Source organism: Vulpes lagopus, chromosome 4, assembly GCF_018345385.1.
Source record: "Vulpes lagopus strain Blue_001 chromosome 4, ASM1834538v1, whole genome shotgun sequence".
Classification (NCBI taxonomy): domain Eukaryota; kingdom Metazoa; phylum Chordata; class Mammalia; order Carnivora; family Canidae; genus Vulpes; species Vulpes lagopus.
The window spans coordinates 124,432,976-124,455,087 of record NC_054827.1 but is presented as its reverse complement, the minus strand read 5'-3'; the positions used below and the strand labels follow the sequence as shown (position 1 = coordinate 124,455,087).

The 22,112-nt window shown below is 38.4% G+C and overlaps 1 protein-coding gene across 2 annotated transcripts in view; it reads right to left on the bottom strand.

The window, feature by feature from the left end:
- Window positions 1–22,112, bottom strand: part of TAPT1 (transmembrane anterior posterior transformation 1) — a 65,161-nt gene that overhangs the window by 13,870 nt on the left and 29,179 nt on the right. For both annotated transcript variants that reach the window (XM_041752237.1, XM_041752238.1), the window contains 6 exons: window positions 14,507–14,669; window positions 11,954–12,089; window positions 10,591–10,688; window positions 10,344–10,413; window positions 9,032–9,112; window positions 442–551 (listed from right to left, as the gene is read on the bottom strand). In XM_041752237.1, coding sequence (XP_041608171.1) covers window positions 442–551; window positions 9,032–9,112; window positions 10,344–10,413; window positions 10,591–10,688; window positions 11,954–12,089; window positions 14,507–14,669 — 658 coding nt within the window. The remainder of the gene's footprint in view (window positions 1–441; window positions 552–9,031; window positions 9,113–10,343; window positions 10,414–10,590; window positions 10,689–11,953; window positions 12,090–14,506; window positions 14,670–22,112) is intronic.

Below are 22,112 nucleotides of genomic sequence, written 5' to 3'. Positions count from 1 at the left end.
TCCAAATGAGTGAAATCATATGGTATTTGTCTTTCTCTGACTTATCTCACTTAGAATAATATGCTCTAGTTCTATTCATGTCATTCAAATGGCAAGATTTCATTCTTTTTGATGGCAGAGTAATATTCCCACGTGTACACACAAGAGCACACACACGCGCACCCCCCTATCTTCTTTATCCATTCAAATGTCAATAGACATTTGCATTTTTTTCTAATTTGGCTATTACTGATGCTGCTGCTAAAAATATAGGGGTGCATGTGCCCCTTCGAATCAGTATTTCTGTATCCTTTGGATAAATACCTAATAGTGCAATTGCTGGGTCGTAGGGTAGTTCTATTTTTAAGTTTTTGAGGAACCTCCATACTGTTTTCCAAAGTGGCTGTACCAATTTGCAAAGAAGCCAACATTAAACACTGAATTGCTTATTAAAATACATACATCTGCAGTAATGTCATTGAACTTGGTGATAAAGGCGTGTTTTACAATATCCACAGCAATTTCTGATGCAATCACCATACAGACATCTGGAAACAACACCCAGAGGTGATCTACAAAGTATAGGGAAAAAGAAACAATTAAATCTCTTAATATGAATAGAATATCATATACTATAATATCATAGACTGCCATAGAAATCTGAAATCTCATGGAGGAGGGGCAAGATGGCGGAAGAGTAGGGTCCCCAAATCACCTGTCCCCACCAAATTACCTCGATAACCTTCAAATCATCCTGAAAATCTACGAATTCGCCCTGAGATTTAAAGAGAGAACAGCCGGAATGCTACAGTGAGAAGAGTTCGCGCTTCTATCAAGGTAGGAAGACGGGGAAAAAGAAATAAAGAAACAAAAGGCCTCCAAGGGGGAGGGGCCGCGAGGAGCTGGGCTAAGGCCGGGGCGAGTGTCCCCAGGACAAGCAAGCACCTTCCCGGAGAAGCAGGAGCTGCACCAATCTTCCTGGAGGAAAGGCGCCCGCAGGGAGTTCGAGCAGGACCCCAGGAGGGTGGGGATGCCCTCGGGCTCCCTGGGACACTAACAGACACCTGCGCCCCCCCGGGAGAGTGCGCCAGAGTGCGCCGGGAGAGTGCGCCGAGCTCCCTGAAGGGCTGCAGCGCAAAGGCATTGACCCGGGAGCAGCTCGGAGGGGCTTGAGCGGCGGCTCCGTGGAGAGGTGGCTGCACAGCCAGAGCACGAATCCAACAGCGCAGGCCCCGGAGCACAGGGCGCCTGGGACACAGCCCAGGATCTGGCCTCCCCCGGGGACAGGCAGAGGCCGGGAGGGCACAGGACCACAAGGACGCTCCTGCCCCAAGCTGAGCAGATCAGCGGACCCGCCTCGGAGCCTCCAGGCCCTGCAGACGGAGAGCCCCGGAGTAACTGCGGGGGCTGAATCCAGGTTTCCAGAGCAGCCACTGGGGTTGTTCCTCCAGGGGCCTCACGGGGTAAACAACCCCCACTGAGCCCTGCACCAGGCAGGGGGCAGAGCAGCTCCCCCAAGTGCTAACACCTGAAAATCAGCACAACAGGCCCCTCCCCCAGAAGACCAGCTAGACGGACCAATTCCAGGGGAAGTCAAGGGACTTAAAGTATACAGAATCAGAAGATACTCCCTCGTGTTTTCTTTTTGTTTTTTTTTTTCTTTTTGATTTCTGTTTGCTTCCCCCACCTCCCCCTTTTTTTCCCTTTCTTTTTTCTTCCTTTTTTCTTTTTCTCTTTTCTTTCCTTCTTTCTCTCCTCTCTTTTTCTCCTTTTCCCAATACAACTTGTTTTTCACCACTCTGCACTGAGCAAAATGACTAGAAGGAAAACCTCACCTCAAAAGAAAGAATCAGAAACAGTCCTCTCTCCCACAGAGTTACAAAATCTGGATTACAATTCAATGTCAGAGAGCCAATTCAGAAGCACTATTATACAGCTACTGGTGGCTCTAGAAAAAAGCATAAAGGACTCAAAAGACTTCATGACTGCAGAATTCAGATCTAATCAGCCAGACATTAAAAAATCAATTGAATGAGATGCAATCCAAACTAGAAGTCCTAAGGACGAGGGTTAACGAGGTGGAAGAACGAGTGAGTGACATAGAAGACACGTTGATGGCAAAGAGGGAAACTGAGGAAAAAAGAGACAAACAATTAAAAGACCATGAAGATAGATTAAGGGAAATAAACGACAGCCTGAGGAAGAAAAACCTATGTTTAATTGGGGTTCCCGAGGGGGCCGAAAGGGACAGAGGTCCAGAATATGTATTTGAACAAATCCTAGCTGAAAACTTTCCTAATCTGGGAAGGGAAACAGGCATTCAGATCCAGGAAATAGAGAGATCCCCCCCTAAAATCAATAAAAACCGTTCAACATCTCGACACTTAATAGTGAAGCTTGCAAATTCCAAAGATAAAGAGAAGATCCTTAAAGCAGCAAGAGACAAGAAATCCCTGACTTTTATGGGGAGGAGTATTAGGGTAACAGCAGACCTCTCCACAGAGACCTGGCAGGCCAGAAAGGGCTGGCAGGATATATTCAGGGTCCTAAATGAGAAGAACATGCAACCAAGAATACTTTATCCAGCAAGGCTCTCATTCAAAATGGAAGGAGAGATATAGAGCTTCCAAGACAGGCAGGAACTAAAAGAATATGTGACCTCCAAACCAGCTCTGCAAGAAATTTTAAGGGGGACTCTTAAAATTCCCCTTTAAGGATTTCAGACTGGATAAAAAAGCAGGACCCATCTATTTGCTGTCTACAAGAGACTCATTTTAGACAGAAGGAGAAGTACAGCCTGAAAACAAAAGGTTGAAGAACCATTTACCATTCAAATGTCCTCAAAAGAAAGCAGGGGTATCCATCCTTATATCAGATAAACTAAAATTTACCCCGAAGACTGTAGTGAGAGATGAAGAGGGACACTATATCATACTTAAAGGATCTATCCAAAAAGAGGACTTAACAATCCTCAATATATATTCCCCGAATGTGGGAGCTGCCAAATATTTAAATCAATTAATAATCAAAGTGAAGAAATACTTAGATAATAATACACTTATACTTGGTGACTTCAATCTAGCTCTTTCTATACTCGATAGGTCTTCTAAGCACAACATCTCCAAAGAAATGAGAGCTTTAAATGATACACCGGACCAGATGGATTTCACAGATATCTACAGAACTTTACATCCAAACTCAACTGAATACACATTCTTCTCAAGTGCACATGGAACTTTCTCTAGAATAGACCACATACAGGGTCACAAATCGGGTCTGAACCAATACCAAAAGATTGGGATCGTCCCCTGCATATTCTCAGACTAGAATGCCTTGAAATTAGAACTAAATCACAACAAGAAGTTTGGAAGGACCTCAAACACATGGAGGTTAAGGACCATCCTGCTAAAAGATGAAAGGGTCAACCAGGAAATTAAGGAAGAATTAAAAAGATTCATGGAAACTAATGAGAATGAAAATACAACCGTTCAAAATCTTTGGGATGCAGCAAAAGTAGTCCTAAAGGAGAAATACAGTGCAATACAAGCATCCATTCAAAAACGGAAAGAACTCAAATACAAAAGCTAACCTTACACATAAAGGAGCTAGAGAAAAAACAGCAAATAGATCCTACACCCAGCAGAAGAAGAGAGTTAATTCAGATTCGAGCAGAACTCAACGAAATCGAGACCAGAAGAACTGTGGAACAGATCAACAAAACCAGGAGTTGATTCTTTGAAAGAATTAATAAGATAAACCATTAGCCAGCCTTATTAAAAAGGAGAGAGAGAATTAATTAATGACTCAAATTAATAAAATTAAATAATGGCTAATTGGCTATTTATTAGCCAGCCTTATTAAAAAGAAGAGAATTAATTAATAACACAAATTAATAAAATCATGAATGAGAAAGGAGAGATCACTACCAACACCAAGGAAATACAAACGATTTTAAAAACATACTATGAACAGCTATAGGCCAATAAATTAGGCAATCTAGAAGAAATGGACGCATTCCTGGAAAGCCACAAACTACCAAAACTGGAACAGGAAGAAATAGAAAACCTGAACAGGCCAATAACCAGGGAGGATATTGAAGCAGTCATCAAAAACCTCCCAAGACACAAAAGTCCAGGGCCAGATGGCTTCCCAGGGGAATTCTATCAAACGTTTAAAGAAGAAACCATACCTATTCTACTAAAGCTGTTTGGAAAGATAGAAAGAGATGGAGTACTTCCAAATTCGTTCTATGAGGCCAGCATCACCTTAATTCCAAAACCAGACAAAGACCCCACCAAAAAGGAGAATTACAGACCAATATCCCTGATGAACATGGATGCAAAAATTCTCAACAAGATACTAGCCAATAGGATCCAACAGTACATTAAGAAAATTATTCACCATGACCAAGTAGGATTTATCCCCAGGACACAAGGCTGGTTCAACACTCGTAAAACAATCAATGTGATTCATCATATCAGCAAGAGAAAAACCAAGAACCATATGATCCTCTCATTAGATGCAGAGAAAGCATTTGACAAAATACAGCATCCATTCCTGATCAAAACTCTTTGGAGTGTAGGGATAGAGGGAACATTCCTCAACATCTTAAAAACCATCTACGAAAAGCCCACAGCAAATATCATTCTCAATGGGGAAGCACTGGGAGCCTTTCTCCTAAGATCAGGAACAAGACAGGGATGTCCACTCTCACCACTGCTATTCAACATAGTACTGGAAGTCCTAGCCTCAGCAATCAGACAACAAAAAGACATTAAAGGCATTCAAATTGGCAAAGAATAAGTCAGACTCTCCCTCTTCGCCGATGACATGATACTCCACATAGAAAACTCAAAAGCCTCCACCCCAAGATTGCTAGAACTCATACAGCAATTTGGTAGCATGGCAGGATACAAAATCAATGCCCAGAAATCAATGGCATTTCTATACACTAACAGTGATACTGAAGAAAGAGAAATTAAGGAGTCAATCCCATTTACAATTGCACCCAAAAGCATAAGATACCTAGGAATAAACCTAAACAAAGAGGTAAAGGATCTATACCCTAAAAACTATAGAACACTTCTGAAAGAAATTGAGGAAGACACAAAGAGATGGAAAAATATTCCATGCTCATGGATTGGCAGAATTAATATTGTGAAAATGTCAATGTTACCCAGGGCAATTTACATGTTTAATGCAATCCCTATCAAAATACCATGGATGGACTTTCTTCAGAGAGTTAGAACAAATTATTTTAAGATTTATGTGGAATCAGAGAAGACCCCGAATAGCCAGGGGAATTTTAAAAAAGAAAACCGTATCTGGGGGCATCACAATGCCAGATTTCAGGTTGTACTACAAAGCTGTGGTCATCAAGACAGTGTGCTACTGGCACAAAAACAGACACACAGATCAATGGAACAGAATAGAGAACCCAGAAGTAGACCCTGAACTTTATGGTCAACTAATATTCGATAAAGGAAGAAAGACTATCCATTGGAAGAAAGACAGTCTCTTCAATAAATGGTGCTGGGAAAATTGGACATCCACATGCAGAAGAATGAAACTGGACCACTCTGTTGCACCATACACAAAGATAAAATCAAAGTGGATGAAAGATCTAAATGTGAGACAAGATTCCATCAAAATCCTAGAGGAGAACACAGGCAACACCCTTTTTGAACTCAGCCACAGTAACTTCTTGCAAGATACATCCACGAAGGCAAAAGAAACAAAAGCAAAAATGGAATTATTGGGACTTCATCAAGATAAGAAGCTTTTGCACAGCAAAGGATACAGTCAACAAAACTAAAAGACAACCTACAGAATGGGAGAAGATATTTGCAACTGACGTATCAGATAAAGGGCTAGTTTCCTAGATCTATAAAGAACTTATTAAACTCAACAAACCAAAGAAACAAACAATCCAATCATGAAATGGGCAAAAGACATGAAATCTCACAGAGGAAGACATAGACATGGCCAACATGCACATGAGAAAATGCTCTGCATCTCTTGCCATCAGGGAAATACAAATCAAAACCACAATGAGATACCACCTCACACCAGAAAATTAACAAGGGGAAAATTAACAAGGCAGGAAACCACAAATGTTGGAGAGGATGCGGAGAAAAGGGAACCCTCTTACACTGTTGGTGGGAATGTGAACTGGTGCAGCCACTCTGGAAAACTGTGTGGAGGTTCCTCAAAGAGTTAAAAATAGACCTGCCCTATGACCCAGCAATTGCACTGTTGGGGATTTACCCCAAAGATACAGATGCAATGAAACGCCAGGACACCTGCACCCCGATGTTTCTAGCAGCAATGTCCACAATAGCCAAACTGTGGAAGCCTCAGTGTCCATCGAAAGATGAATGGATAAAGAAGATGTGGCTTATGTATACAATGGAATATTACTCAGCCATTAGAAATGACAAATACCCACCATTTGCTTCAACGTGGATGGAACTGGAGGGTATTATGCTGAGTGAAGTAAGTCAATCGGAGAAGGACAAACAGTGTATGTTCTCATTCATTTAGGGAATATAAATAATATTGAAAGGGAATATAAGGAAGGGAGAAGAATGTGTGGGAAATATCAGAAAGGGAGACAGAACATAAAGACTCCTAACTCTGGGAAATGAACTAAGGGTGGTGGGAGGGGAGGAGGGCAGGGGGTGGGGGTGAATGGGTGACGGGCACTGAGGGGAGCACTTGACGGGATGAGCACTGGGTGTTATTCTGTATGTTGGTAAATTGAACACCAATAAAAAATAAATTTATTATAAAAAAAAAAAGAAATCTGAAATCTCCACAGGGTTAAGCTATAATGTTGTCAATAAATGATAACAGACAAAACTAGCATTCAATTAATTATATAAAGAGCTATATTTTATCAAGTTAAATGATAATTCATTTAATAGGTATTTATTCTATACTTCTTTGTGTCAGACCCTTGAGGGGCAGGACAGAGGTGAAGAGTCCCCGACTTCCTTCATGGAGCCAACACACTGGTAGGATGGCTAATTAAGCAGGTTTATTATAAAATCCTTTAATTCTATAGCTGCCTAATGTGACAGTAAATAGCTAGTAGCGACATGTACTGAAGTCAACTGAACAATGTCTTCCCAAACTCTTTGATCAGTATGACTTAAAGATACTAATCATTTATTTCACTGTCACACAGACACAATTTGTCAAATTTGCTCACCTTTAGATTTATTAAAATTTGGTATCAAGCACCTGACAAAAAAGATTGTGAAGAAAGATATAAGGGTGGGACAGAGAGAGAAAAGGATAGAAATGTTGACAAAGACCTAGGCAATTTGGGATCTGGACACTGGATGAGGTGGACACAATATAGTTCAGGCTACCCATGCTGACAGGTTTAGTGGGTCTGGCATCCTGTTGAGCTTTGGGAATCAGGAAACTTCTTTCAATGTCAAACTGCAACTAACTGGCTCCATCACCTTGGGCAGGTTTCTTAATGACCTACGCTCCAGTTTCCTCATCTACAAAATAAAAAGTCTCTATACTTAAAAAAAAAAAAAAAGTCTCTATACTTGACCATTATGAGAATTAAATAAGGAGGGAAAGTGCAGAACAATGTGCCTGGCACACAAAGTAGCTAGTATTATTTTTATGTTGCTCATGATCTTGGAAGCTTATAGGAAGCTTCCATAAATGGTATTTTGGTTTTTAAGAAAAGAAATGAAAAGAAGCTAAAGAGTGAAAGAATGATGAGTTCACCAACATTGTTCCTTTTATCACACTCTCTGCCATAACAGTAATAAAAAAGACCTAAGGTAATTAGCTGAAAATCACAGTACAAGTGAGAATAGGATTTCAAATACCGAGCAGTCAGCAGGCTTAAATTACTGTCCTTTGGTGCAATTGCCCTGCTTCAGGATTGCTGATCCCATGTGAGTCCTGCTGAGACCAGCCACACATGCCCACTATCCAGCCTCTTGTAGACACCATGTTAGGTGCCTTAGTTATAAACCAAGAATCCAGGTGCATAGAAAATCCCAGTGTGTGTAGGGGAGGGCTTTGCTGTCACAAGTGAGGCAGACTTTGGATCTATTCAAACAGGAACTCAAGTCACTGGAAAATATATCATTTGGTCTTATGCTTTCTACAAGAATATAACTTGTGGAAATATATTTCCAAGATCATATATCTCATTTACTGTTTCTGGATTTTCACAGGTATCTGAAAAGTAGCAATGAATCAAAATAAGTGAACAAGAAGTTATTAAAAGCCTAGAATGTGCATGGCATGGCATTGAGGGTAATTAATAAAATGCAAAGTATAATCACAATCCATAAGAACTAAGCTGTATAAAAATATCAGACATAAAAAACTCTCACTTAAGACATGATCATTTCCCACCAACCTCACTTCAGCATTTCCAGACTGTGTTGTAATGACCTATTTCCACTATGAGCCTGGGTGTCCCACACAAACCCTGGTACTCTCTATGTATACCACAGTACCTGGCTTTATGTAAATGTCTGCTAAGTGAGTGGATGATGAAAATTCATAGAATCTCAACAACTTCCTGTCAGTCTTGATTTAAAATGTGTAAGTAATCAAATTTACTGCCTTACATTATATTTTTAAAAATTTTATCTGTATTCAAAATGCTAATTAAGAGGCAGTGAGTAAAAGACAAATGTTAAGAAAGAGCAAAAAGTTATTCTGGTGAACCGTGAAAATGAGAAATTGCTGACTATATTTAGATAACCCTAGCACACTACAGTTAAATAAACAAAGAGGCCACAGTACTTAGCAGCGTCCACTCACCCACTGAATACACAGCTCTAGAGATGCTGTGAGGTTTACAGGAAACGAAGGGACAAAGACTACTTCCACACTCAGCAGAACATACTCAAATCCTTTTGTTGGAACAGGTGTTTCCAACACCCAAGTAGCAGAAGAGCTCAAGTTTTTGAAGTTCTCTCCAATATTCACTCTATTCCATGTAAAAGAATGATTTGTGGTTCAAGAGTAAAATTAGAAGGCACTGTATCTGTTAAAAGGTACATACCTGGATTCCAAGAAAACTGCTCCATGTTTCTTAAACATACTATTAGCAAAAGCACATAATTTGTGAATCGTTCCTTAATATCTGAAAAAAAAAATTGAATACATACTGTACTGTATATAAGTAACAATAATATAGTGCATGTGTAACTTTCTTTTAGTCAGAACACGATGACAGTATAATTACACATGAATGTCTGCAAAATAAATACACTATATATAGGCTGGTGTTACACTGGTAAGGCATTTACATCTTTCACTGACATAATTCAAGTATGGAAATTCCAGTTTTGTATGTGGTTGAAAGTATCGGTGGTTTTTTCTGTTTTAATAGCTGTAGTGTTCCACAGTATGACTACACCACCATTTGTTTATCTGCTTTCTTCCTGACAAACATTGGATTGTTTCTAGTTTTTGGCTACTATGAATAAGGCTGCCACATGTGTTGTATAAGTCTTTTGTGAACATGTATTCTCCCTGCTAAGTTACAGGATAGGCAAACATTTAACTGTATAAGAAACTGCCAGAAGGTTTTCCAGGGCAATTGTAATATTTTCCACTTACACCTCAAAGCACGACAACACCAGTCACTTCGCACCCCTGCTAACATTTATTGGTGGTAGACTACCGAAGAAGCCATCCTGGCGGGTGTGCAGCGATAGCTCATTAGGGTACTTCCACCTCCATTTCCCACCACAGTACAAATATCAACATGGTGAGAGATAACTTATGTCTTCATATTCTTAGGAAATAGTCCTGACTTTGTGAACTCCTTTCCAGGGATACCCTTCCAGGGTCCCATATGCTGTATTTTGAGAACCAAGACACTATGCTGCTTTGATTTTTGTACCTATGAAAGATAATATTTCTAGGGATAGATGTTGTGCTTTCACCTTAGGATAAGGAGGCAGTAAGCCATAACTGAAAAAGCTGAGCACAGAGAGACAATCTGAGGTTTACAGCCATAATTCTGCTCTTGGCATCTGTGTGGGTGACCTGGGGATGTCAAATTACTTTCTCTGTGTGTTAGTTTCCACATCTATAACATGAAATATCATTTGCTACAAAGAAATTTCTGGATTAATAAGCTCTGAAAGTATGGGATGGTGCTATGCAAATGCTCATTATATTTTATCTTAAATGTCTTGAAATTACAATAACCAAGATAGTAAGAAAACCTGGTAAAGATGTTGAGGGAGTGAAAGAAAGCAAAGCTAAGTCAAAGCAGCAGCCCAGAGGAAATGTGACAGAGAGTTTCAGAATGAGTGGCAAAATAATACTGCATAAAGCTTCATGTAGAAGCTAAGTGTACATACCGCTATTTGACATTTGAAAAAGATTATTCTTTTCAAACTTCTTGAAAACACTTCCTTTAATTTCAACAAACTGAAACAGTAAACAAAAAGATCACTATTATTATGAACAGTTTAAAAATGGACATGCTACATGTAAAACTTTCTGGAGAGTAAATAACATTTGAAAAAATAATTTCATTCCATCCAGAATATTGCCATTAAAGTGTTCATACAGCCTCAAAAGTGTAAAATTAAATCTCATACTTACATTATTAGACATCATGATAGTAAGCAGTGACTTGTTGTGTGAATTAAAAGCCACGTTGAGAGTTGTTGCTTGAACCATGATGAGAATTGCATGCAAAACTAGCAGTGAGTGATGTCAAGGAAAAAGCTTGTCTGTTTTCATGTTAATTAGTAGATAAAACTATACAATTTTGAAAGTAAATGGGGGGGGGATGATTATGATCTCTAAATCCAGTCTTGCATTAGAGCTTTATTATCTTATTAGCTATAGTTGATACTAATTTGACAGGTAAAATGTATGGGATCCACATAAACAAAGCAGAAATGAGCCTCTGGGCATCCATTCACTTAGACTGTGAGTCCTGGAAGATGGCAGTCTTGTTCTTTTTGAACTTCTGGCATTTGGCACAAGGCCTGGGAAACAGGTCCTTGAAAAAGTTTGTTAAATAAGTGGAACAAATTTTCGTTAATATTGAAAAAAGATACTTAACTTGCATTCTAAAATAGAAAAGAACACTAAGTAAAAGTCTGGAAGGAATTGGCTTCTATAGTTCTGTAGGGGATGAGAAATGTAAGAGTAAGAAATGTCTGATAATTGAGATTCTTCTTTACAATGTCATTTTTGAAGACACCCACAAGTTGCAGAATTATATTCATATTACACATGGAATATTTTATTTAAATGAGAATAGCAACTGTTTTACTCCACATACTTGGAACTTTTACACTTATAGAAATCTTCCCACTTAGTCCCTTAACTTTCCAAATAATAACCTCATTTTTTTCATGTACCACTCTTTCAGAGACAGTATACATATAGGACTTAAATATAGCTATGCATGTGCACGGGCCAATATATGTGTGGGTATATACACACACACATACACGCACACAGTTTATACAGTAAAGCTTTAATTCTTCAAAAGAAAAGCTTTAAGGAGGGGTATAGGGAGCAGAGGAGATAAAACTTCTAAAATTCCTCCCCAATCAATCTCAAATTTTACCTCTGGATGAACCGTATACATTTTACGCCCTAGGTTTTAACAAAAAATTCATAGGCTTAAAGATAAATTACAAACAATTCCAGTATAGGTATGAAAGTTGAATATAGATCTCTATAAAGTATGTCTAAATATGAACCTTGCATTCTCAAGTCCTTCCATAAAATCAGTCACACCGAGACTAGAATTGTTTTCTATCAGTTAAATGGAGCAAACATACATGAGGCTCTTTAATTTACAATTACTTTAAAAGACATTTCATGTTAATCTTCAGGACACATACGTGCGTGCACACACACCCCTTTAAATCTGAGAAATAGTTAGCCAAATAAAATAATGTAGAATACGCACTGACTCGAAATTTCCAGTAAGTCTAAAGGATACAGACATAGAGAACAGCCATGAAAAAGTGAGGGATCACTCCAATATGGGCTCTTTTTCTTTCTTTAGGCTCTGTTGCTGTCCAATAGAGAGCATCTAATATATCTTGTCCAAAAGATGAAAACAGACGATCTGCTACCTAAGGAGAAAAATTATTGGAAAGGTGTTTCCTTTTTAATTTTTTTTCTGAAAAGTGTTTCTTAATATTCCACTTAAATATGTTACTAAACCTCAGATTTACTCAAATACTGGAGCTCTGACTTTTTAAATCCCACTAGAAGGCAAGCTACAAAAGAGCAGGGATCTCTTTATTCTCTGACACAGTGAGTGCTGAAAATCTTGTATTAATTTGAATTAGACTTTGTCTAATTAGCTATATATTTACAAGGAGAGTCTATATAAGTGGCAAAAATAAAAAGGGAGAGGGCACATCAAAATCGTAGTTCCTCTGGTTTTGATTTTTAAAATTCAGACTCAGAATCTGAACTTAAATCCTTTAGGACAAATACATCATTTGACCCACTGTATTTGTACCTAATATTTGTAGACAATGGTAGCTGTAATTTGTTTGGATTAATCACAGAGTATGTAATACGCAGATTTACTTCCTAAAGACATTTTCAGGTAGCAATCTCTATGGAGTTATGATGAATAAAAATAAGCACATAAGCAAGAAAGGAGGGCATATATCATTCAGGCTTCAGCTGGAATGGTTGCATCCACACCCAGACCATCAATCTCTGGCTCCCACGGTCTCTAATCCATCCCCTGTTCCTTTTCATCATGGTATTTATCATTTCTGAATACCTCCTGATTCATGGTCTCTTTTCCACCTGCAGAATATAAGCTCCATAAGATCAGGCTCTGCTTGCCTCTGATCTTCAGGGTCTAAGACAGAGCTTGGCATACAATAATGGTCAATTAAATATTTGCCAAATGCAGGTATAATAGCTACCTGCTGTTTAGGGAACACTCAACACATGTCTGGCATCGTGCTAAACCCTGTCTATGCGCTGCCTCATTGAATGCTCCTAATTCCCCTAGCACCTGAGGTTCATGAGATGAGATAAGAATTACAGACACTCAGCAACCAGAAGCTGTGTCCAGGGCACCGAGGCTGGGAAGGGGAAGAAGTAGGGTTCAGTCAGAGATGGTTTATCTCTAGATGAGAGCCGGGACTCTTGTCTACTATGCTGAAAGCACATTATCACGTATAGTTTGCAAAGTGAATACGCCATTCTGATCAGCAGTTCATGGACCCTTTCCACCTAAGGCCTGTCCTCTAGTAACAGTGTTGAGGCCACCCTGTAGAGGGCTATGTAAATTAGGGGGCACACTCATTATGTGTGAGGGTAGGAAGAAGCCCTCATCACCTGCAATCCCCCAAGAGGGAAGGCAGTGAGGGAGACTAGTAGGCCACTGGCGGCAGGAAGAGCCACTCACAAAGCAGACGGAACAAGATAAGCCCAAGCTTTTCTCTCTGTGACAGGGATGGGAGGGCAGGATGACTACTCTGCCTCACAAACTTCATCCACACCATCTGTATCCAGTACAGATGGTACTTGGTGTGGCTGAGCAAGAGCATATGCAATGAATCTAGAATCAGGAAGCTGGGCTGTGGTTTTAAATCATGTTGGTCAATGAATTTAGGAGTAACCATGATGGCCAGAGTTCCATGGCTTCTGTGAAGAGATGGAAAAACCTCATCCAATGGAGTCTCAGAGCAGAAAAGCCAGGAGCACCCACACCTCTCCAACTGTCCACTAGTTAGGAAAAATCCTTTCCCAGTTAATTTAAAAGATAAGTACACCTTACTTGTATTCCTAAAAAGTACAGGAAAATGCACTTGAGTCTCAAAAGTTTTATTATATAACCTAGGGTAACTTACTATTTTAAGAACTGATCAAAATTCTACTTTGTTTTATAGCAAAACATGTTTTTTTGCTTTGTGTAGCTGCTTGATTTACTTTTTGCATGTAAGTAGATTTTCACATGACTGCCCTCAAGTGAAATATACTGTATTAAAAGTATTATGTAGAGAAATTTGCAAACTTTTGTTTCCCTGCTGTATGTAAAAATTACAAAGCACTTTAAGTGTAAATCTATTATAGCAAATACATATATAATCCTAATATTTTTTCATAATGCTTCAAGTTTTAGTAAGATGTATACATGGGTTTCCAATGAATGTTTAAACAAATTTCCCTACCATCTGACAATTTACATTCTCAAGGGGGTACCGACTAAAAAGTCTCTAGGTAGCAGGTACCCTTCTCTCCCATGTGAGGACATGTCATATCCTAGGAACCAAGGACCAGCACTGCACACCATCTGGTGAGGATGAGATTCTCCAGCCTCAGCCCAGAACTACTTAATCAGAATCTGCATTTTAACAAGGTCTCCGGTGACTGTATAAACATCAAGGCCAGGAGTCCCAATACTAGAGTTGGTAGATGAGAATTCTGTATCAGAGGGCTCCAAGTCCGCACATTCATCAAGCCTGTGCAGCTTCAGAGGCTAGGCTAACCATGTGGGTACAAGAGGGCCCTCACTCACCTCGAGCATATTGTAGATGATGTAGAGCTTGATGACTGACTGTCCCCTTATCAGGTGATACATCATGGAGTAGTCAACATAGTGCATCATAAAATAGCAGATTACCAAAATGACACCCTTCAGGATGTCACACACCTGAGCAGGCTGAAGCAAACGTCTGTCCCTGAAATACATAAGGCATAATAAAAACATGAATTTTACCTTACATGCTCTTGGAATTATCTTTATTGGACATACACTGGCATACAGAGATGATAATGAGAGTTAAGACGCTCTTTTAAGAACTAACAAGTTATGCTGACTACTCAATCGTGTGAAGTTTTCTACCCAAATACAAAAAAATAAAGATGTTAAACCACTATTAGAGGTGAGCCCTCTTAACAAGTGAACGCAGAGGGTGGGTGTCTGCTGATAACATGCTTTGGAGCCATGGATTTCCACGATTTTGTCCTAAGCCTTTCACCTTATCTTGAAGCACTACAGCCTGCTGGATCAGCCCTTTCCACACACTGGAAGAGCTCTGCACTTTTTATTTACCAGCAGAGCAGGTTTCTTCATATCACTTCACAAGTTCTAATTCTACGATGGCGTCATGGTCCGGTGTGTGGATGCACCATAATTGATGCAACACTGCTGGCAGATGGCCAGTCTTCTGCAGCTACAAATGTGCATGTCATGCCTCATATTTGAAAATATATCTGTAGGATGAATTCCTACAATTGGAGGGTATGTTCCTTCAACAGAAGCAGCGAACTGCCCTCTCTTGTGGCTGTGCCCGTGTTCACATCCACTAGCAGCTCGCAAGGAAGGCTGCAGCACACATGCAGCAATCTAGGATTCCACCAACTGTTGGATCTCTGCCAATCCCACTGTTGAAAAACAGCATCTACTGTAGTTTTAGTTAATTTTTCCCATGAGGAAAACGGCATTTCTCTATATATTTCTTTATATTTTCTGTGAATTCTTCCCTATTCTTTTTGGCTTTACAGGAATTGAAAATGCTTTTTCCTAATTACTAGCAGCAGAATAATTGCTTACTTCAGAGAGATTCAAGGCAATCCACTCCAAAATATGCCAACATGACATCTTATTTTGAATTTAAGTTATTTAAGAAACAGCTGGTGCAAGGAGGACACTCTGACCTCCTCGGATCCCTTGAAAGTGGGAGATAAATTCTCCAGTGAATGGACCCTCCCTGCCCCTGGGCACAGAAGGTATCCTTATCACCAGAGATAAGAAATTCAGGGCTGAGAAGGTTGTAGAAACAACCCTTGTTACTTTTACATAATCTGCTATCCCAAGCCCAGACTTCTTCATCTTGTTAATGCTTCACAAATTTATTGCTTCTTTGTCTTAAAGGTATATAAAAGCAAACTGCCTGGTCACTTCTTTCAGTTGCATATTTTTTATGAGTTCCTGTATGTACAAAATTTTTCTCCTGTTAATCTGTTTTATGACCATTTAATTATTGAACCATCAACAGCATTATTTTACAAATGAGGCTTGAAATAGTAGCTCTGTGAGCAGGTGATACAGAACCTCATCCTTGTTTTCTACAATGCACACCCCACACATGGTTTTCAGTCAGATATGAATTTGATCTGGTCACAGAAAGAATATGAGATACTGCAAAAGTCCTGAAAAGAGGTAAATTCTGTGAGAACTAAGTCCACAAAGGTTTATTAGTAGGTGGGAAGACACTGGGCTGAACCAGTGAGGCTAAATGGGGAGATAAGTCAGAATTTGTCTGTGTCAGATCGTATGTCTTGAGACCAGCACTATAAGCTGATAAACCAAGTGAAATTATTCTTAGCAGCTGAAGTTTTGGGCAAAATTGCTTCAAGGACAAAGCCAATCAATCCCTATCACTATCTCCCTATTTCCCTGACTCTTTTCTTCTCCTCTCCTAAGTGGGCTCTGGCCTGTTCTCCTCATAGAATCAGAGAAGATCTCTTCACCTCCCATCTCCCAAACATGCAGCCCAGAACACAGATATCTCTGCCAAGCATCATCAAGGAATTCCCTGCTTCCAACCCCATGAGATTAAAAACAGAAGAGGTATTATAGTTGTCGAGAGTGGGAACTAAGCATGTCTTTCATTCAAGCAATGCAAAGAGGAGATATTTTGAACACTCCTGGGCTCCTGGCCCATGTGTGACCATCTCCTCTGGGCCAGCCAGGGAATGAATAGGCATCGGTAGAGAGTACGGTGCCCACTTCTTCTTCTAAAGTGTAGGAGAGGCTCAGCATATACTGAATACCACAAATCACTGAGAGTCATGGGCTTTTGTATTTGGGAATTATAGGTCATGCTTTATGAATTAAAGAAAATGATAGATACCATAAGTAGGGTAGTATTAATTAATTTGCATTAATTACCAAGGTGACTTTGATAACTAATTAAAGAAACTATACTTAGAGCTTTTCATACTAGATTGGCATCTACTTAAGTGATCTCGGCCAAAGTAATTTTATTTAAGAGAAAAAGAGCATATATATACACACACACACACACACACACGTATATGTGTATATACACACATATATATATCTCCAATCCTATGTCTTTAATGTCTTTATAAACATTTACAACAAAGGACCAATGTATTAGTGTATCTATAAAGGAATGTTGTATTAATTACAAGTGATTGTTGCAAATTAGAGGCACCAAACATTAGAAATATATATCCCAAGATAGCACAACATGACACATTTTGAACTAAGATGATAAAAATTTAAAATCAAGCATAAACAACTTTAATTTAGCTTTATCTTGCCTAGGATCAAACCAGCTTGTAAAACCATAGAAGGTTGTACAAATACCTTATGCTACAATTCAGTTACCACGTGGCAGGCATCGTTCTAGGCACCAGGAATACATTCATTTCAGTTTTCACTATAATCCAGCAAGGGCAAGGTACTATTGTGACTATCTCAGTTTTACAGATGAGGCACAAAGCACAGTCAGGAATGTGCCCACAGCCGGATAGTTAATTAAGAGTGGAGGAGGAGGGATATGAACCTTGGCAGTCTAGCTCCAGAAGGCATGTTCTTTACTACCATCTCTCATTCTAGACCTTTCTTTAAAAGAACTTTTAAATCAACAACTCAGTACCCTTTCACTTTCAGCATAATTTAATACAATATAACTTAACACTATACTGACAGCTTATCTGGAAAAATTTTGTGCTAAAAAGCAAACACACCCATCATTTTTGTTCTTTATTTCTAAAAAAGACAGGACCATATTTCACTGGATCTACTGCTTCCTGTGTGTTCCCTACTCTGGTGAAAATCTATTGCTAACGTCCTAAGTGGTTGCTCCAAAGACTCTGATATTCAAAATTAAGGAGCATTATTCAAATAAAGAATAAAAGTCGAAGAATTCCTAAGAAACAGTTTTGTTTTCATATAAAAGTCCTCATTAATAAGAAGGAAAGCTACAAAAATAAAAATTATTTCTAAGATGCCACCTTAAAAGACATCTGTATGTATCACAGCACCTCTGAGTATGGAAAGACCTGACCTCAAAATAAGTTCACAGGATTAAAGAACTTGAACCAGTACCAGTATTTGTTTCCTTTTCTGTCAGGATATTTTTAGATGACTATCTGGTAAGCATTTCCAACTCCGTAAGAAGCTTATCCACAGCATCGCCAATCAACTTGGAATTGGCTTTCAAACAATACTTTCAGGTTCAAGTTCTTTCTTATAAAGATCCTTTAAACCATAGTTACTAGCAATTCACTTCGCAAATGCTGAAAATCTCACATAAACACATAAATAAATGGAGCAAGCCATTGGACAAAGTGAAAAACCCACTAATCTAATTCACAGGTTAGGCTGTAAGTTACTGCAAGAGAAGTTAACTTTAAACAAGATATTCAACAGAACTTAAAATATTTTTTAAAATTTTCATGTTAAGCCACTCATACAGAAACCACATTTTCTCATTTCTAAGTTTCATCTTTTACTCATTCAAATACTTCCACTGGATATGTGCCATTGTCAATTAAAGCACTGCCGTTCTTTCTAAGGGCTCGTGGATTCGTGGGAACAGAACAATGCAATGGAAAAGGTGATCTACATAGGCTTCTTCCTCCTGCTCAGTAGCAGAAGGTAACACATGAAGATTAAGGCAAAAACTAGCAGCATATAGAAAGATCAGGAAAAAAGAAAAGGCAACACAAATGAGCAAGAAAAATGGCATAATCCCTGCCTAGCTGATTTTCAAATTGGTGTAGGTATGTGTCAAGCTATCGGCATGAGATATTTCATTATAAAACACATAGACTGATTCATTCTTTTTCTTTCTTTCTTTCTTTCTTTCTTTCTTTCTTTCTTTCTTTCTCTCTTTCTCTTTTAACATTTTCAGCCATTTGTAGTATACCTGTAAGAGTGTAAAATAAAGTAATATATTCAATATGGTTCCCATTTTTAAAAGAGAAGTTCCTTTATAATTTTGAAGTAAATTCAAATAAAGTATTGAGATTAAGATATTTTCCTTAATTAGAAAACAGTATTTTAAATCTTATGTTTTCCTGCCATACAATAGAAAAATAATTACTAAGTGTTAAAACCGAATGATTAAAATCTTTCCTTCGGCTTTAAAATAATTTCAAACTATACTAGGAAAAAACCCAACCAGTTTAATAAAGCTATGGAGTAATGCAAAATAAAAATTACTTATATGGAAGGAAGCTCAGTCGACTGCTGTGGCATTGGGTTAAAAGTACTTGCTATCAAGGTCTAGGGCAACAAGTGTAATTAAATATCATTTGATGGAGTGATTTTCCTACGTTAGGTGAGATCATGGTCAAATACTGCAAAAATGTGGACAGCGCTTTAGGACCAAGCAAGGATAGAGACCATGTTTTTCCTCAGGCATCTGTCCTCAAGTGGTTATGTCTGCCTATGCTGTTTTTGTTGTTTCCATTATAATTAATATCTGTTTGCACTGATGTCAATTTGGCCAAGAGTAGAGAAGGAAAAATCAGGGTTTACTCACCACAAGGAGTCCCTGTGACACCACATTCCATTCTATAAAGGAAGTGAAAGTGCTCCTCCCTTCGGTCTGATTCACGAGAGAGAAAGAAAGAGAGAAGGTTGTAATGTTGCTACGCTACTTAGAGTGCCATGGTGAGGAAACAGGGGACAACAAAACCTGATTTATGAAGACTCTCTAATAAAACAAATATATTGCTCTCTACGTATCAGCCACGCAGATCAACCCTGGTAAGAGGAAATCACAAACATACTTGTTTCCCCAGAGAAAGCCATCAAGAGCTCTACCTTCATGTGCTACAGGGTGATATTAAACCAGTTAGGGCACAATGGAGTCTTATGTTTTAGAAGAGGAAAAGTGTGTGTGTGTGTGTGTGTGTGTGTGTGTGTGTGGTAAATTTTGGGTAAATTATCTTGAAGAAGGTAAGGCATACAGAGGAAATCCAATAGGTTAAGAAACTCTCAAGCATTTGAAATTCATCAGGAGATCAAAGTCTTCTAAATTCATAGGAGATAAAAGCCTATGGGGTAAACTCTCAGAGGAAAAAGACACTATTGCCTCTTAAACACAAAAAAGTCCGTGAAGCCTCAAGTAAGAGTTCTCTTGCCTAAAACCAAAGTGTGATCAGGAAATTTGCTTGCACAGATTTTATTTGCTCTGATAGTACAAGAAAAACACTCTACACTCTGGCATTTATTACCTAAGCCTACTCTACACTTATTACTGACTAAAATGTTTTAGGAAAGTTTTCAAAAATAACTCAGTCCTTTGCACCAGATAGCACCATTTTTCTCTATAATCTCTCTCACCATTCTTCAAATTTTATGGAGAATTCTAAAACACAAAATTAAGTCACAAGTTTGAGCAGGAAAGAGGATTCACAGAAATGCCAGGTAAGTCACAAACACCTCCACAATTGGTTATTCGTTTATTCTACAGTAAATTTGGAAAAATGAGGTCTGATAACCTCTTTAGCATAATCCAGAGCACTCTACTTTTCTAAAAAATGAAATATTTTCATTCTTCCAAAAAACATAGGTACCTCATATAATAAACCAAAATTTAATTCTGATTTCCTTGTCATCATTAAAAAATTATTCTAATTCAAGAAGTTTCTCAAATGTCTTTCTAAAATGATACTACCCTATATATGGAAGAGGCAAGACACACAAGGATCCACTTTTAAACAATCTGGATAAATCTATTTATTTTAGTCTCCACCAAAATATCTGGGAGAGAAGACTTTTCAAGACTGTCAATTCATTAGCAAAAAGTATCCAAATAAGTATTCCTGAGATCACTAAGCTTTTTATGGAAGCAGTATATCCTTTGTAGGCAACACAAACACACCTACCAAGTCAAAATAATTACTCTGCCAACTTCTCAAATGAACAATATTTTAAAAGGATCAAAAGCTGGCAAAATGCCTGCCAGTGGAGCAATCACAATGAAGGCTGGGTTTTCTTACAAGCATGCTGAAGTGCACTGGTCCTTAGCTGTAGTGAAAGGCAGCATCCTTGTGTACTTACGTGTCAAAAAGTGGCAAAAACCCAAACCCAAAACAAAAACCATGGCCAGTTTACAGAATATTTAGAAACAGGCCCAAAGAATGAATTTTAAAGTAGAAAATCTGAGAGACTGTCAGTTTTCCAAAGCCTCTGACAAATACTGTACCAGATACAACTTGCACACAGAGGCGGCAAGCTCAGTAATCACAAATACAGAAAGAAGGCAACAACCTAACACAATCATTGCTGTGATATTCCAACAGACAAGACTAGAGATGGAAAAGTCACTGTTTGCATGTCAGCATCTTGATTACTCTGACGAATATCCTTGCCCCTCCTTTGGGGGAACAATTAAAAAGAACTAAGAGTAGGAAGATGGCGACTTTCTCCTAGAAAAAAGACATAATAAGAATGTAAGGATAAGGGAACAGTTAGGAAAAAAAAAAACACAATCCACTTCTTTATTGGTCTTTTTAATTTCTTTCTATCCCTTTGGAAAAATAAAAGTCAGACTGAAGGAAAGAGCACTTTTTTGCTTGCTGAAAAAGATGGAACACAACACAGCTACGGGTGAGACAACCTTTACTGAAAGTAGAGAATGTTGAAAGAAAAGGTGTAAGGCAGAATTTGGCTACTTCTAAATAATAATTTTGTTCAAATAAATGTATTTTTATAGTCCTAAAATATTGAAAAGGTCTTAGATATAATATTAATAATAGCTTTGTTAATATAATTTTTCTCATCATAGTTCAAGTTTTAAACATTTCAAATTTTGTGCTTTTAAAAATAATGCTCAAAGACACTACTTTCTAAATTGCTCCAAGAAAAAATAAATTACAACATATGCTACTGTAAGCACAAATCCCTCAGTTTTGATAGAGCAACTTAACATACTAAGACCTAAGACAGTAGGGCCGCCGCATTCTCACGTTCTGTGTAATCTGGCCTATGCTCGCACAGAATACTCAAAGTCACAGAAGTTCTGTCATGTAATCTTAACTGCATTTAACATTTTATGTGCACACATCATATATTTATTAGTGACAGCACAAAACAATTTTTTTTCAGTTGGTCTAAGTTGCAGAAATAGCAA